The sequence below is a fragment of the Macaca mulatta genome, chromosome X (assembly GCF_049350105.2).
Source record: "Macaca mulatta isolate MMU2019108-1 chromosome X, T2T-MMU8v2.0, whole genome shotgun sequence".
NCBI lineage: Eukaryota > Metazoa > Chordata > Mammalia > Primates > Cercopithecidae > Macaca > Macaca mulatta.
Window position 1 is genome coordinate 136,678,017 of NC_133426.1, and position 17,040 is coordinate 136,695,056.

The window sequence follows — 17,040 nt, forward strand, 5'->3', positions numbered from 1 at the left end:
AAGAATGCTTTCTTTAAAGATGTATCTCCACCAGCTCATCATTATTTGCATATAAAACACAAACAATCTTTTAGGAAAACCAAATGAGGTAACATGTATGAAAGTACCTAGTAGAGTTACTGGTGCACAAAAGGCATTTGCTAAATAAAAGCTCTTTACAAAGTTCAAGACAATATATAAAGATAAGGTGTTTGCATTACTATTTTAGTTTGACCTTCAGACTATTTTAGAAGTGTGGTGTACTAGATCATACCATAGGTACAGTAAACACAAACAGATTTACCTGTAGGTGCTCAAGAGAGAAGGGGAAAGAAGAAAAACTCAGCTAAGTAACAGACAGTAAATTAAGATGATGGATAGAATGTTTCTCTAGAGTATAGTTCCCACAGATTTTTTCTCTACCTATACCTCATCACCTCATCCAGTTTCATGGCTTTAAATAGCATCCACCCACTGCCTACTTGACATCTCTTGATGTCTAATAGGTATTTCAAATCAACATGGACAAAAAAGTTGAACTCTAGATTCCCTCTCATTCATCCTGAGTGGGGAAGGGCACAAAATCTGTACCTTCCCTACTCTTCCCAATATCTCAGTATATGGGAACTAAATTCTTGCAGCTGCTCAGGACAAAAATACTTGGTCACTCTCAACTCTTCTCTTTCTCTTACATCCCACATTCAACAAATTAATAAAACCTGTCAGTGATACCTTAAAAAAATTTATAATTTTTCAATTTCTTATCACCTCCAATCACTGTTACCATACTTCTCTGAGCCACTTACGAGGACTCTTGCAATAGCCTCCTATCTTCTCCCTATTTCTATCCTTTCTCCTTCTACAGTCTATTCTTCCCATAGCTGTCAAGAGTGATCTTAAAATGTTACAGATCTTTCACATGGTTAAACCCTCCAATGGCTTTCCATAACACTCCAGAATCCTGACTCTGGCTTACAAGTCCTTAAATGATCTGGTTTACATTCTATTGCTACAACCTCATCTACTACGACGTTTCCTCTCACTTGTTTACCGTGCTCCAGCCACACTGGCCTCTTGCTCTTCCTTGAATATCCTAGGTATATGTTCACCTCACTGTCTACCTACTACTGTTCCCTCTACCTGGAACATTCTCTCCCAGATGAGTAAGCCACATGATTTACTCTCTTATTCCCTTTGGAGAAGCCCTCTTTAACCACACCATTTAAAAAACAGAAACCACTCCTTCATCTGAGCCCTGGCATTCCCTCTATCTATATTTTCTTCCCATGGTACTTACCATCAGCTGGCACACATATACATTCAGACATCACATACACACACAAATCCTTCTCTACCATGATGCAAATTTTAGCAAGCACAAACCTTGCTTTGCTTACTTCTGTATCCCCAGTACCTAAAACAGTCCTTGACATTTATTAGGCACTCAAATATTTGTTAAATAAAGAAATAAAGTGAGGCAAGAGACTGACAGAGTACAAATGAGCAGCAGTCACAATTTAACTAGTTCAAAGTGTCTGCCATTTCATTCAATGAGTATTTATTTGTCCAGAGCCCCAAGATGGGAGACATTAATCTACTATTCCCTTAGTTGGACTCAAGTCCTGCATATCTCTCTTATGTATGTATGCTTGCATTGTGCGAATGATCGCGGATGATTATACTTTTTTTTTGTTTTTTGAGATACAGTTTTGCTTTTGTTGCCCAGGCTGGAGAGAAATGGCGTGACCTTGACTCACTGCAACCTCCGCCTCCTGGGTTCAAGTAGTTCTCCTGCCTCAGCCTCCCAAGTAGCTGGGATTACAGGCGCCTGCCACCACACCCCGCTAATTTTGTATTTTTAGTAGAGATGGGGCCAGGCTGGTCTCGAACTCCTGACCTCAAGTGATCCACTCCCCTCGGCCTCCCAAAGTGCTGGGATTACAGGTGTGAGTCAACATGCCCAACTAATACATTTTTAAAATAAAATGTTTAACAAAAGAAACAGTAACTTGTTCCAAGGGTAGAGAAAAAGTTAAGTGTTGAACTTCTTTACATGCATACTATATGGTTTTGGGTGATACGAGAGTTTTTTTTTTGAGACGGAGTCTCGTTCTGTCTCCCAGGCTGGAGTGCAGTGGCATCATCTTGGCTCAATGCAACCTCTGCCTCCGGGGTTCAAGCGATTCTCCCCCCTTCAGCCTCCCAAGTAGCTGGGATTACAGGCATGCACCACCACACCCAGCTAATTTTTGGTAGAGACAGGGTTTCACCATGTTGGCCAGGCTAGTCTCAAACTCCTGGCCTCAGGTGATCCACCTGCCTCGGCCTCTCAAAATGCTGGGATTACAGGCATGAGCCACTGCGCCTGGCCAATTGGAGGGATTTTCAAGGGTAACTATCTGTAATTTCTGCCTTTAGACCTAATGTCAATGTGGAATATGAGTTTGCAGTGGAAGCTTGGGCTAGAAATCAATTTTTGGCTCCACCACTTATTAGGGAATGTGACACTGGGCAAATTACTTTCTATAAAGCTTTGTTTCCTCAACTATAAAATGGAAACAATCATATACCTGCCTCATAGGGTGGCTGTGAAGATTAAACAAGATAATGCATGTAAAAGCACCAGTGGCTGTCAAATGGTAAGTGATTAGTACATGTTAACTGCTTATTGTTATTATTAAAGAGCTAATGAGGATATGTAACACATCTGGAGTCTTTCAGCCTTTGTTAAAAAATGTATAAACTGCATTGCTAACTCCAAAATCACTCAAGACATAATAATATATTATTTTTAGGAAAAAGTTGCAATCCAAGTCTTCAAAAAGAATAAAATAAATTCAATAATTCTTATTATATAAAATTGCACTAATAATGCCATCTCAATTACAAGCTTATAATACTGGTCAGCTCAGGTTTTTGAGTCTTTTGTGAATAATTATGCAAACTGCAAATACCTTCAGAGAAGCCTGATGATCCTCATCAATAGAATCTTACCTCTTCACTGCTGACTGCCTACTCTTTAGGTACTCCAAACTTAACAAAAAAAATTGAGCACCTGAAATGGACTGAATGCTTGTGCCCCCCCTCCCCGCCCCCCAATTCATATGGTAAAATCCTAATTTCCAATGTAATGGTATTGGGAGGTGGAGCCTTTGGAAAGTATTTAGATTATGATGGTGGAGCTGTCATAATGGGATTAGCATCCTTATAAAAGGGACCCCAGAGAGCTCTCTCCACCCCTTCCCCCATGGGAAGAGACAGTGAGAATATGGCCATCTATGAACAAGGAAGCAGGTTGTCACCAGACACTGAACAGCTGGTGCCCTGATCTTGGACTTTACAGCCTCTAGAACAGAGAGAAATAAGTTCTTGTTGTTTAAGCTTCCCAGTCAGTGGTATAATAGCATGTTATAGCAGCTCAAACAGACTAAGATAGCACCTGTGGCACCTCAGTGGTCCCTAAGACTACTCCCAGATGTGATGATTCAGCAGAAGGATCGATAGGACTTAAGACACTGTTACACTCACGGCTATGTTTTAGTACAGTGTAAGGGTACAGAGCAGGATTAATAAAGGAAAATGATGCACTGGATAGCTTCTAGAGGATTACCAGGTGCCAACTTCTAAGAGTTCCATTCCAGTGGAGTCACACAGGACACACTTAATCCCTCAGCAATGAACTGCAGCAATACGCATATAATCCCTCAGCACTGAACTGCAGCAACACCTATAAAGTGTTGCTTGATGGGAAAGCTCTCTTGAGTCTAAGAGCTTAGGTTTTTCATGGGGGTAAGCCACCAAATTTTCAGACGACTCCCTCCACTGCAAGAAAAGCAAGTGGTCACCATAACCGTATTTTTTTGGTGTAAATTTTCTTGACAAACTGTTACAACATGGCTCAAGGTTCCAGGCATGTAAAACACTCTTATCAATTAAGAACATTTTAGGAGCTCAATTTCTAAGATTTAGCCAAGGGGCACTTATACAAGCAGGCACTTCTGAAATTGTGCAATATTTGAGCAACTCAGACCTGTTGGGTAACTCTTTCCAATACATACAGTAAGTTAAGGCATACAATTTAGGGTATGAAGAATGACTACAGATCAGATAAACCACTTATGAGACACAGCTCACAAAGTGGGTTCACTGTGTCTTTCTTACCTTTCTAAGCATGTTATCACTCTTTTCGAATCTACATGTATATCACTCTAGAGCTTAGTAAAGCATAGGCAAAAGAAGTATGTTAGAAGACCTATAATTAGACAGTCAGAGATACTGCTTTATGTTCCATTCTTCTTTTCAAAATTGAAGGCCAAAAAACGAAATACAGACCACCAAGAATAGTGTTTCCCAAACTCTATACCTCAAGAAATGTTAATAGGTACTGTGCAAATAAAGGGCTCAAAGGTTAAAAATGTTTGAGGACCATTACATACTATGTCCCTTGCTTAGAGATTTACAATATTAGCATATTGAAAGCTCTGAAAAGTCTTGTTTTTAAAAATAAAGAAAAAACACCCCTATGAATTTTGTAAATCCAGCCATTCACTAAATTTCTTTCACTAGGAACAAGTTAAGAGGGAAACACTTACTAAGATTTGAGTGAACACTGTTGGGGGAAACCCTAGAAAGATTTTGCCAAAGGTTTTTAAGGGTGAGATGGCCTACCGGGATAAAAAAAAAAAGACACTGATACCATCTAAGTCATAACACAGGTAATCTGAATGTATTTGGAAATTCTATTTTTATGACTTTTTTTCCAATTAACTACAAGTTGATTTCATGATCATCCAACGACTACAATCAAGGGCCACGTTAGCGCCAGTGCTGAATGAACTTGCCGAGACAATGCAATTAATACTAAGAAAATGTAATGAGCTGATCAGTGAGGAGGTAAAACTCGATTACATGACCAGATTTAGTAAATCCATTAACTTCTGATTTTTGGCAAAGGCACTATTGCTGTTTCAAACACTCAAGAATAGGCCCACTGTTTCATCAAAGTTTTCAGCCCACAGGATGCTCTAATTGGGGAAAAGAATCAGTAAGCATAAAATCAGAATTCAAGGGAAAGATGCAAGCATCAATACTGGTATCCCAGAAATTATATAGCAGAACTGGCAAAAGTCACAAAGGAAGTAAGTTACAACCCAAATATAGTTCTCCGGTGTAGTTCACATATCTGGTCATAAGTGTTCTTGCTGTTTCCTTTGTTAATGGCTGCTACAAAAGTTAATTCTGGGTCACTGATGACAACCACATGTCTCATAATAAAAAGTGGGCTAGAAAGTAGAAATAAGATTTCAAGACAAAGAGGAAAACACAAGGCTATGAGTCCTTAATCTTACGTTCCTCCATTCAAACTTATTTTTTCCTGCTCTTGATAAGCACCTCCAAAATCATTCCCAGTCCCACCACCCTTAGGTCCTGAAATATCTAACTTAAGAATTTCATGAATTTTCTGTTTTTTTCCTCCACTTTGGGGTTCCTATTTCTAGCTATCTTTCAGAACTTTGACTATTTGAGTCTCAGCGTCATCAGAAAGCAAGCAAGGAAAATAAGTGAAAGTTTCACAAGTTATTCAGCATAAATTATAAATTAATTGTGTCATTCGGAACAACTTTGCTTTCTGTTCAGAACAAATCTAACCAATGTTCTAAGTTATAGATAGATATAGATGTAGCTATAGATCTATACATATAGATCTGTATCTTTTCACTAAGACAACATGAACAAATAAGAACTGCTTAATCTCACCTGATGCTTCATGTAATGATTCATGTAGGGGGTTGCCATTTTACTAACTTTGAGGCAAAATGGACATAGCAAGTTCTTAGTGTTTTCATGGGCTGCTCTAAAATGAGCTTCTACATCAGAAAATGTTGATGATCTAAACTGGCAAACCTAGAAATATAAAGAAGGCTTAGTTTAACTTGAAATTTTATAACTTCTTGCAATTACATCAAAGTAGCAATAACGGGTCATCTGTTTGGAAGAACATGTACTACTAGTACAGCTCTGCCGCCTATACAACTAAGAATCATATTACTGCAAGTAATAAAGATAACATTTGAAAGATATCTTTCAAAGTTTAGGCATATATTTCAAAACACAGTAAGACTCTCTTCTTTTCAAATCTACCACCCCTATCTTGATGCGAATTTTCAAGCTCTGCCAAATCTTGTTCTAAAAAGTTTCCTGCTATATAAAACAGAGTACTCTCTTCTTCAGATTTTAAATAGCATCCATGCTATGCCAGTGTCAATTTATCTTTATCTCACTTCCTTGTTACTGGAAGCCACTTCAAATTCTGGAACACTGATCCCAAAGCATTTAAATCGGTTTTCTATAACTAAGAGATTTTCCTATTTCTCTAGCATATCTACAATCTTCCCTATATGATAACCCACATATTTGTCTTTCTCTAGTAGGGCATTTCCTCATCTAGTGCAGAGGTCAGCAAAGTACAACCCACAGGCAAAAGCTACTCCACCCCCTTATTTATAATGCATGAGTTAATCCCAAGGGGGTTTCCACTAATGAAGAGGGTCTTCAGTTTTAGCATAGTAACTAATTTTACTTAAATGGCTTTAAAAAAAATCAAAAGAACAATACTATTTCATGGCACATGAAAATTAAACAAACACTTAACTACATAATAAAATGTGTACCTGGCAAACATATGGCATTTCACCAGGTTTATGGGTGTCCTTCATATGTTGTAAAAGAATATGCTCTGTTTCAAATGATAATTCACAGATTTTGCAAATAGCTGAAAGTGGAAAAAAACACATTATACCATTTAAGGATGTGTATAAAAAAGATTCATTTTGTACATCCATAACAACAACAAGTAATAATAATAGTAGAAGTAATAGTGATGTGGTTCTAACAATTTTATAGCTGTTAACTCTGTAATGCTGTTCCAAGGATATATTAGCTTATTTAATTCTTGTAACATCACCGAGGAAGGTACTGTTATTTTTTATTCCTATTTTTCAGATGAGGAACCAGAAGCACAGAAAAATTAAGTAACTTGCTTGAGATCTCACAGTTGTAGTAAAAGGCAAAGTTGGAATCTGAACCAAATCTGTTCGCTTCTCAGACTCTAAATCTTAACTAACTTTGCAGTTACTTTTTGTCTAAAGTGTAAATCAAGACAATTGATTTCAAATTTGAAAACCATGGAATCTGGGTGTTCTAATTTAGTCCCCTACACACAATGCATGTTATGCCAAGGAAGTTTCCACTAATGAATTGTTTATAAGAAAGATTTCAATTTTTTTTTTTTTTTGAGATGGAGTCTCACTCTTGTTGCCCAGGCTGGAGTGTAATGGTGCCATTTTGCCTCACTGCAACCTCCGCCTCCTGGGTTCAAGTGATTCTCCTGCCTCAGTCTCCCGAGTAGCTGGGATTACAGGCACGTGCCACCTCGCCAGGCTAATTTTGTATTTTTAGTACAGATGGGGTTTCTCCATGTTGGTCAGGCTGGTCTCTAACGCCTGACCTCAGGTGATCCACCCACCTTGGCCTCCCAGAGTGCTGGGATTACAGGCATGAGCCATTGCGCCCGACCGAGGGACTTCAATTTTAACAATTTTTTTTCTTCTACTTTTTTTTTTTTTGTAGAGGCAGGGTCTTATTATGTTGCTCAGGCTGGAGTGCAGTGGCTATTCACAGGTGCAATTGATCACAGCAATCTAGAGTACTGAACTCAAGGGCTCAAGTGATCCTCCTGCCTCAGCCTCCTTAGTAGCTGGGAGTACAGGCATGCACCATCACACCTGGCTTTAGTAACACATTTAATCTAAGTTTATAAAAGTTATGATTTTTCTTTTCAATTTTGCCCTCAAATTACAAAGTCTACTTCTTATTTTTATTTTTCTGTCAGAATTTTTAAGGGTTCCTCACAGTTCGGATGATCAAAGTCAGTAATATTCAGGATTCCAAAGAAACTTTCACTTACTAGAAAACTCATGGGGAGTGTGTGTACTCTCAATGTGGCACTGCAGTTGGAAGGGTGTGGGATACTGCCGGTAACAGTGCTGGCAGGTGGTGTGGTTTTCCCAGCTTTCGTTGTTCTGCTTCTCAAGTTCCAAGTGATGTTTCATGTGGTTCATAAACCTATAAACAATTTGCCAATAAGAGCAAAAATTCAGACTTATAACCAAAGAAAAGTCTCTGAACCTAAATTTTAAAAATGTAATTCTATTACTCAAAATAACATCTCCGAGGCCTGAAAGCCCTCTAGAAAAGTGTGTACTTTAAATAATTTTCATCAAGTGGCTCAGTAAGGTTTTTTTATCTTTGTTTTTAAAATAATCCATTAATGTAGTCGTATGAAACATCACTAATTTGCTGTAACACTTTATCATTATTTTAGATTTAAAACTTTTTTTTTGCAAAGAAAAATAGCAGGCTTCTTTTCCATACGTAAAATACTATTTACATTTTAAAATAAAATACTGAAAGGACGGAAACCCTACCACCAAAAGCAGCTACAGGGAACAGACAAATCTTTGAAAGCTTTGAAGGTTTCAGCGCTTCAAAAGACAAACTGCTGGTATATTTTTATTTGTGTCTTGGTTTCTAAATGCATGCAATAGCAATTTTAATGCCTATAATTACAAGAACCTTTTGTTTTATCTAATTATACTGGCTTACTGTTAGCACAAACTATTCATTTTTCTTAGCAGGCTGTGCCCTTTGTAGCACCGTCTGTTTTTCAGTTTTACCGTCTGCTATTTTAGCTTCTCTAAAAGGCTTCTGAAGAGAAGGAACTATGATGTTCAATAGCAGAGAGTACAATATAAATGGACATACCGTTTTCAAAGGGCTTACTAAAACTTTTTGCTGAATTTCAAAGTAAGCATATTCAATGTAAACAATTTTAAGACTGGGTCAACTATTTACAATTATGAATCACTGAAGAAAATAATCTTGAAACAAAGTGATAATGTCATCAACCTAGATAGCAATATTGTGAAGGTTTGGGTTTTTATCTTTTGTTACACCTCCAAAACACTTCTCTTTAGTTTTGGTAAATGTCTGAAATTTATTTTAAAATTGAAAAATTTGAGCTTTAAATAAGGTTAGTATGAAGGAGGTCATGCTGCATAGTGGTTCTTCTGGTGACATGAAGAAAAGTAAGATTCAAAGACAGCTAGAAAATATAAGTTTCTCATGAAACCTCCTAGTTCAATAATAAATGCAGGGAAAAGAAATAATTTCCCCCTAAATTAAAATACATTTTATCTTTTCTTAAACTATCTGAAAACAATACAATTAGGTGGATCCTGGAGTCAAACTCTTAAAATACAAGAAGGAACAAAAATTTTCCAACATGATAATCTGCCTCTGTTCTTAGTAGAAAGTATTATAATTACTTACTGAGGATGGCACAGCAAAGTAAAGATACTATATTCTTATCTGTCATATTCCAACTTTCAAACAGAAATAAAAATAAATATTTACATACCTAATATTATTTTTAAGAACTTTTGAGCAACTGAAGCATTTAAAGGTTGTGTAAGTCTTTGGCTCTTTCTCAGTGACTCCTTCATGCCTTCCATAATAAAACTCATTGACTAACATGATCAACTTTCCCGTCTCTGAATCAGTCTTATTTTTGTCTTCAGCACATGGATGTTCTGATTTAACAATTACTCCCAAAAATTTAGTTATCATGTCTGGACAACAATGCTGAAAGAGGAAAAAAATATGAGCCTTGTCTATAGCTCTTTTAAAGATTAGATATCAAAAAACGATTGAGTTTACATCTAAGGCCAGATGATATAAAACTATGCTTGGTAATGTATCTAGAAAGATATTCACCAAAATTGTGGCTTCCATTTTTATATATTCTAAAAAAATTCAAACAATAAACACCTACTATCTTAATAAAGGAATAACTTCAAAAACAAATTGAAAACCTTAAGATCAGGGATGTTTATATATCTAATATTTTTTCTTTACAATTTTTCTTTTTAGATGTAAATATTTAATAATAATTTTTTTCTTGGCCCAAAACCACCCATTTCACATCTGTGTCAAGATACAGCTTACGTGCTTATACACTGTTGGTAGGAATGTAAATTAGTTCAGCCCCTGTGGAAACAGTTTGGAGATTTCTCAAATAACTAAAAATCAAACTACCATTTGACCCAGAAATCTCATTACTGGGTATATACCCACTGGAAAATAAATCGTTCTACCAAAAAGACACCTACACTTGTATGTTCATTGCAGCACTATTCACAATAGCAAAGACATGGAATCAACCTAGGTGCCCATCAACAGGGGATTGGATAAAGAAAATGTGGTACACATACACTATGGAATACCAGACAGCCATAAAAAAGAATGAAATAATGTCCTTTGCAGCAACATGGATGCAGCTGGAGGCCATTATCCTAAATGAATTAACACAGAAACAGAAAACTAAGTATCTTACGTTCTCACAAGTGGGAGCTAAACACTGGGTACACATAGACATAAAGATGGAAACTACACTGAGGTCTCCAAAAATTGGGAGGGAGGGAAGAGGGCAGGGGAAGAGAAACTTCCTATTGCACACTATGTTCACTATTTGGGTGACAGGATCAGAAGTCCAAACCTCAGCATCATGCAATATACCCTTGTTAACAAACTTGCGCATGTATCCCCGAATCTACAATAATTAAAAAAAAAAATAGCTCAGGTCGGGCATGGTGGCTCATGCCTATAATCCCAGCACTTTGGGAGGCTGAGACAGGCAGATCACGAGGTCAGGAGTTCGAGACCAGCCTGGCCATGGTGAAACTCCGTCTCTATTAAAAACACAAAAAAATTAGCCGGGCATGGTGGCGTGTGCCTGTAGTCCCAGCTACTCAGGAGGCTGAGGCAGAAGAATTGCTTGAACCCGGAAGGCAGAGGTTGCAGTGAGCTGAGGTCGTGCCACTGCACTCTAGTCTGGGTGACAGAGCGAGAGTCTGTCTCAAAAAAAAAAAAGCTTAAAAGGTAGTTTTATATGCCATTATGTATAAACTTGATTACAAAATAACACAGTAATATTTAAGTGAAGCCTGGTTGGAACCAGACTTTGAGCACAGCTAACCTGCTATTCTCCAGACTTAACATGCTAGAAAATGTGTGTAACACAAAGAAAGAAGCATCAGTTACATTTTGAATATCTCAACATATTCTATCTAGAATGCCTAAATATCTGAAGGGGAAATCTACCTCATGAATAAAATCAAGACATCATATAAACTGATCCTAATGTGGAATACTTTCATACAAAAGCCTTTTTTATCCAATGAGATAAAACTAATTTATTTATTGGGTATATTTTACAGTTGTAGAATTTCTCTAGAAGAATTCTCTAAGAATAACTGGAGAAAAAAATAGGAGAAACTGTATCTGAGAAAGCGTTAAAATCCAAAATATACGAGAAACTCCTACAACTCAATTTTTAAAAATGGACACAGGAATTGAATAGACAAAAGACGACACATGAGTAGCCAACACGCACGTATGTGCAAAAGTGCTCAACATCACTAATCATTAGGGAAATGCAAACCAAAACTACAATGAGCTATCCCCTCACACCTATTAGAACAGCTATATCAAAAAGATAAAAGATAAGTGTTGGTAAGAATGTGGAAAAACGGGAACCATTTTACACTGTTGATGGGAATTTTATTGGTGCAGTCACTATGGAAGACATGGGAGGTTTCTCAAAAAGTTAAAAATAGAACTACCATATGATCCAGTAATCCTACTTCTGTGTATACGCCCAAAGGAACTGAAATCGGAATCCCAATGAGACATCTGTACTCCCATGTTCATTGCAGGGTTATTCATAATAGCCAAGACATGAAAGCTATCTAAACGTCTATTAATATACAAATGGATAAAGAAGATGTGGTATATATACACACACACAGAAATGGAATATTATTCACCCGTAAAAACAGAAGGAAATCTTATTTGCACCAACATGTATGGATCTGGAAAACATGCTAAGGAAAATAAGCCAGTCACAGACAGACAAATATTACATGATTTCTGTTACATGAGGAATCTAAAATAGTCAAACTCATAGATGCAGAGAGTGGAATTGTGATTGCCAGGGGCTAGAGGGAGGGGAAAATGGGAAGGTATTAGTCAAACGGTACACAGGTTCAGTTATTCAAGATGAGTAAGTCCTAGAGATCTACTATATAGAATAGTGCATATAGTTAACAATACTGTATTACATACTTAAAAAATCTGGCTGGGTGCAGTGGCTCACGCCTGTAATCCCAGCACTTTGGGAGGCCAAGGCAGGCAGATCACCTGAGATTGGGAGTTCGAGACCAGCCCGACCAACATGGAGAAAGCCCATCTCTACTAAAAATACAAAATTAGCTGGGTGTGGTGGTACATGCCTGTAATCCCAGTTACTCAGGAAGCTGAGAAGGGAGAATTGCTTGAACCCAGGAGGAGGTGGAGGTTGCGGTGAGCTGAGATTGCGCCATTGCACTCTAACCTGGGCAACAAGAGCAAAACTCCGTCTCAAAAAAAAAAAAAAAAAAAAATCTGCTAAAAGCGTAGATTTTCTATTGTGTTCATATCACAAAAAGGTAATAGAGGGTAGGAGGAAACTTTTGAAGGTGATGGTTATGTTTATGACACAAATTGTAATGTTTTCATGGATGTATACTTAGCTCCAAACTCATCGAGTTGTATACATTAAATACAGATTTTTATAGGTCAATCATACCTCAATAAAGTGTTACAAAAATACAAGACTACATACTAACTAAATACTAAATAAAGTGTTAAATAAAGACAAGACTACATACTAAAACAAGGTAGAGTGGAAAACAAAAGAAAAAACTTCCCTAAAATCACAAAGTGAAAGACTAAAAAAAAAAAAAATAAATAAAAAAAAAAAAGGACAAAGAAGCATAACAAAACATTGTGACAAAACTAAGACCAATTAAACCTATCAGACCAGTTAAATTTCTCCTACCAATGAATATACATGGGTTTAGCTCCACTTCTAAAAGAAAAGTTTTCATATAGGATCACAAAAGAAAAAACAACTCTGGTGAAAGCAAGAAAGAAGAAAAACAAAGTGATTTGGGAGGGTTGAAAGTAAAAGGATAAGCAAAGAATAAAACAGGCAGGTGGAAACAATAAGAAAACAAGGGTTGTGAGCCTGATATCAAACAAAAAGCATTAAACAGACAAAAAGGACACTATAAAAATGCTAAAGGGTGCACTCACAATGAATCATAAAAGATGGATACATCTATGTCCTAAAGAACACCACCATGAAACAGAACTGGAAGACACCATGGGAAAATAGTGGTAATGTGAGACTTGGATTCCCCTTTTCCAAACACACTCAGGGAGGTGGAAACAGCAAAAGACTCAATACAGTCTTGCGTCAGAGTAAAGACGTTTGTATTTGGAATTTTAGAATTCTTTTTTTGTAAAATGCCAAATTTTAATAAAAATTTGCCAATCTTTGAAATAGTGAACAATTCCTTTTTCTAAGTTGCTTCTTCTTTGTTTTGCACTCTTCTCATTACTTCTTTCCCACATATAATCAACACTGACTTTTTTTCTTGCCTCCTTTGCCCCTTCCTGTCATTTACATCGGGCATGCAAAGAGAATACAGACCATCTTTATAAACACATAACAGAATACTGTAATATCTACTAAAATATTTTAAGTGGAGTGTTACCTTAATCCCATACTCCATTAGTACTGTGAAAATTACCTAAAACCTAATTTCAAGAGCTTCCTATATTAATAGAAAGCTAGAATTCATTTATTTTTTATTTTTTTGAGACGGAGTCTTGCTCTGTCACCCAGGCTGGAGTGCAGTGGCCGGATCTCAGCTCACTGCAAGCTCCGCCTCCCGGGTTCACGCCATTCTCCTGCCTCAGCCTCCCAAGTAGCTGGGACTACAGGCGCCCGCCACCTCGCCCGGCTATTTTTTTGTATTTTTTAGTAGAGACGGGGTTTCACCGTGTTAGCCGGGATCGTCTCTCGATCTCCTGACCTCGTGATCCGCCCATCTCGGCCTCCCAAAGTGCTGGGATTACAGGCTTGAGCCACCGCGCCCGGCCTAGAATTCATTTATAACTATATAAACCACATTATGGATTGAGTTAAAACTATCATTTTTTTTTTTTTTTTTTGAGACGGAGTCTTGCTCTGTCGCCCAGGCTGGAGTGCAGTGGCCAGATCTCAGCTGACTGCAAGCTCTGCCTCCCGGGTTCACGCCATTCTCTTGCCTCAGCCTCCCAAGTAGCTGGGACTACAGGCGCCTGCCACCTCGCCCGGCTAGTTTTTTGTACTTTTTTTTAGTAGAGACGGGGTTTCACCGTATTAACCAGGATGGTCTCGATCTCCTGACCTCGTGATCCGCCTGTCTCGGCCTCCCAAAGTGCTGGGATTACAGGCTTGAGCCACCGCGCCCGGCCAAAACTATCATTTCATATGAAATGCTCCATCATTAGAAATTTATTTGAGTGTTGAAAATTAAAATGTAAGACTAAGGTTTTCACAGGGTAATGTGACATGCATATGTCACCATGGGCAAAAACAAGCTTTTCTTAGGGTAATGTGACATGCATATGTCACCATGGGCAAAAAATAAGCTAAACAAAAGGAGTTTTTACTTTACACAAAAGATTAAGCACCTAATAAAACACCTGCTTTACAGGAAGTTTGAAGAATGGCATAATTTAGTCAATAAAATATTCCAATTTGTACATTATTTTTATTTAAAATTAAAATGCAGGCCAGGTGCGGTGGCTCACACCTGTAATCCCAGCACTTTGGAAGGCTGAGGCCAGTGGATCCAATTGATGCCAGGAGTTTGAGACCAGTCTGGCTAACATAGCAAAACCCCGTCTCTACTAAAAATACAAAAATTAGCCAGGCACGGTGGCGCCACGTGTAATCCCAGCTACTCGGGAGGCTGAGGCAGGAGAATCGCTTGAACCGGAGAGGCAAAGGTTGCAGGAAGCCAAGATTGTGCCACTGCACTCCAGCCTGGGCGACAGAGCAAGACTCTGTCTCAAATAAATAAACAAACAAACAAACAAAAATAAAATACAATATGCATACACTGTAGTGCATATGAACTTAATTTAAAAATTTAAATTGATATATAATGTTTGTAAATTATCATGGGGTACATGTGATATTTTGTTAAGTGCACAGAATACGTAATGATCAAATCAGGATGTCTGAGGTATCCATCACCTCGAGTATTTACCATGTCTCTGCGTTGGCAGCATCTTAAGTACTCTCTCCTAGCAATTTTTCACTCTACTTTGCACCAAACATTAGAACTTATTCCTCCTATGTAACTGTATCTTTGTGCATAATAACCAACTTCTCTTCCTCTTCCCCTACTCCTCCACACATACCCTTCCCAGCCTCTGGCAACTATTGTTCTACTCTCTATACCTCTGGAAGATCAACTTTTTTAGCTCTCACATATGAGTGACAACATCCATTTGTCTTTCTATGCTTGGCTTATTTCACTTAACATAATGGCCTCCAGTTCTATCCATAACTTAATTTAAAAAATTTCATCATTGGAAAGGACTTTAAAATCTTATATAATCATTGTGAATATCAATTTTAACTTAAGTTATATGGAAATGCCAATGAGAAGGTTTCTTATCTAAATATCTGGATAAACCAGCATTTACTATATATTAATTTTTAATATTTTCAAGGATCTATAAACATTTTTAACAACTGAATTTTGAAAAAAGTTTTACCTTCATGTGGTATTTCAAAGGATCCAAAAGATTGAACTGAACATTGCACTTAGGACAAGCTCTTAGGTAATGTGCTCCAGCATCATATGGAGATGAGGTATTTGTACCTATAATAAATTAAGGACTTTTAAGACTCAGATTCATCTTTTTAAAACCTTAAATGACCACTAATAATGGTTTTAAAATTCATCACCATTTCTAAAATGTATGTATAAATAATATTTTTTTTTACATGCCAGATTTCATGTTTACCTTTTGATAGCATAACTTGGGAGGATGTCACTGGAGGAGAACCAATTAAAGGCAATGAAGTGGAGGGATTTATTTGAGGAACATTTTCACTGGTCTTTGGTTTTTTTGGAGTAACACTGTTTACTTTAGAAGTAGAAGGATGTTTTAATACATATGAAGTATTTTTCATACCTACAAAGATTTAAATAGTGAGAAAGATATTTGTAAATATTTCAGTATGGAATATTGCTTATGTAAAACTGCTACCAAAATGGCTTTACATTTAAAATTGAGCAAAAACAGTTTGGAACAAAATTAAAGGTAATATAATTTAATAAGCATATCATACAAATGACAATAATGATTAAAATTTATATAAGCAAGTAGAAATTGCACAGCTACTACTATGAACTACATATCTTTACTTCACAAAATAAACTTTATATACAAAACTTCTAAAAATGCTTTCAAATAAAGCAAACAAGTATCATGAAAAAAGTTATAACAAAAAATTCCAAGCTAAATAAATAAAAGTTACAGCACAGAGAATACTCTGAGCTGAAATTCTACACATCAACTTATATTTAGATGCTTAAATGCATTTGAGTTTGTAAAATATTTAAAAAATTTATTCTAAACGCTTAGAGAAACACTTTTAAATGTTTTTTAAAAAACTTAAGATGTGTAATGGAAAATTCAAATTGGTTCTTTTTCCACCTAACAACCTAACAGGTGGTTTAAATTATCTTGTTTACTCCCTATATACAAAGTAGAAACAACTAATCTTGAATGATAATACCTCACTCATTCATATGAAAAGGTTTAGAGTTAATATGATGACTTTCAAAGTATGTTCCCCTTAATCCAATGGGTCTATCTTAGAAAATATAATGGGTATGTCAGATAAAGAAACCCTTTTACGTTTTATTAATTTCTGCATAAATTTTGAGTAAGAATTTCATTGCTAAAGATAGTTCTGAGTTTGAGAGCCATCACCTTAAAGACCAAAGGATTATATAATTCAGGGCATTCCCAAGACAAGTGGGGCTATTT

General features: G+C 36.8%; 1 protein-coding gene across 2 annotated transcripts in view; it reads right to left on the bottom strand.

Moving 5' to 3' along the window:
• ZNF280C (zinc finger protein 280C) overlaps positions 1-17,040 on the bottom strand; it is a 67,934-nt gene that overhangs the window by 18,908 nt on the left and 31,986 nt on the right. Inside the window, exons 7-12 of one of the 2 annotated variants that reach the window (XM_015128188.3) lie at positions 16,009-16,179; positions 15,757-15,863; positions 9,458-9,681; positions 7,946-8,103; positions 6,651-6,751; positions 5,737-5,883 (exon numbers count right to left, since the gene is read on the bottom strand). In XM_015128188.3, the coding sequence (XP_014983674.1) occupies positions 5,737-5,883; positions 6,651-6,751; positions 7,946-8,103; positions 9,458-9,681; positions 15,757-15,863; positions 16,009-16,179 (908 nt within the window). The remainder of the gene's footprint in view (positions 1-5,736; positions 5,884-6,650; positions 6,752-7,945; positions 8,104-9,457; positions 9,682-15,756; positions 15,864-16,008; positions 16,180-17,040) is intronic. The other variant, XM_015128189.3, reaches the window with a different exon arrangement.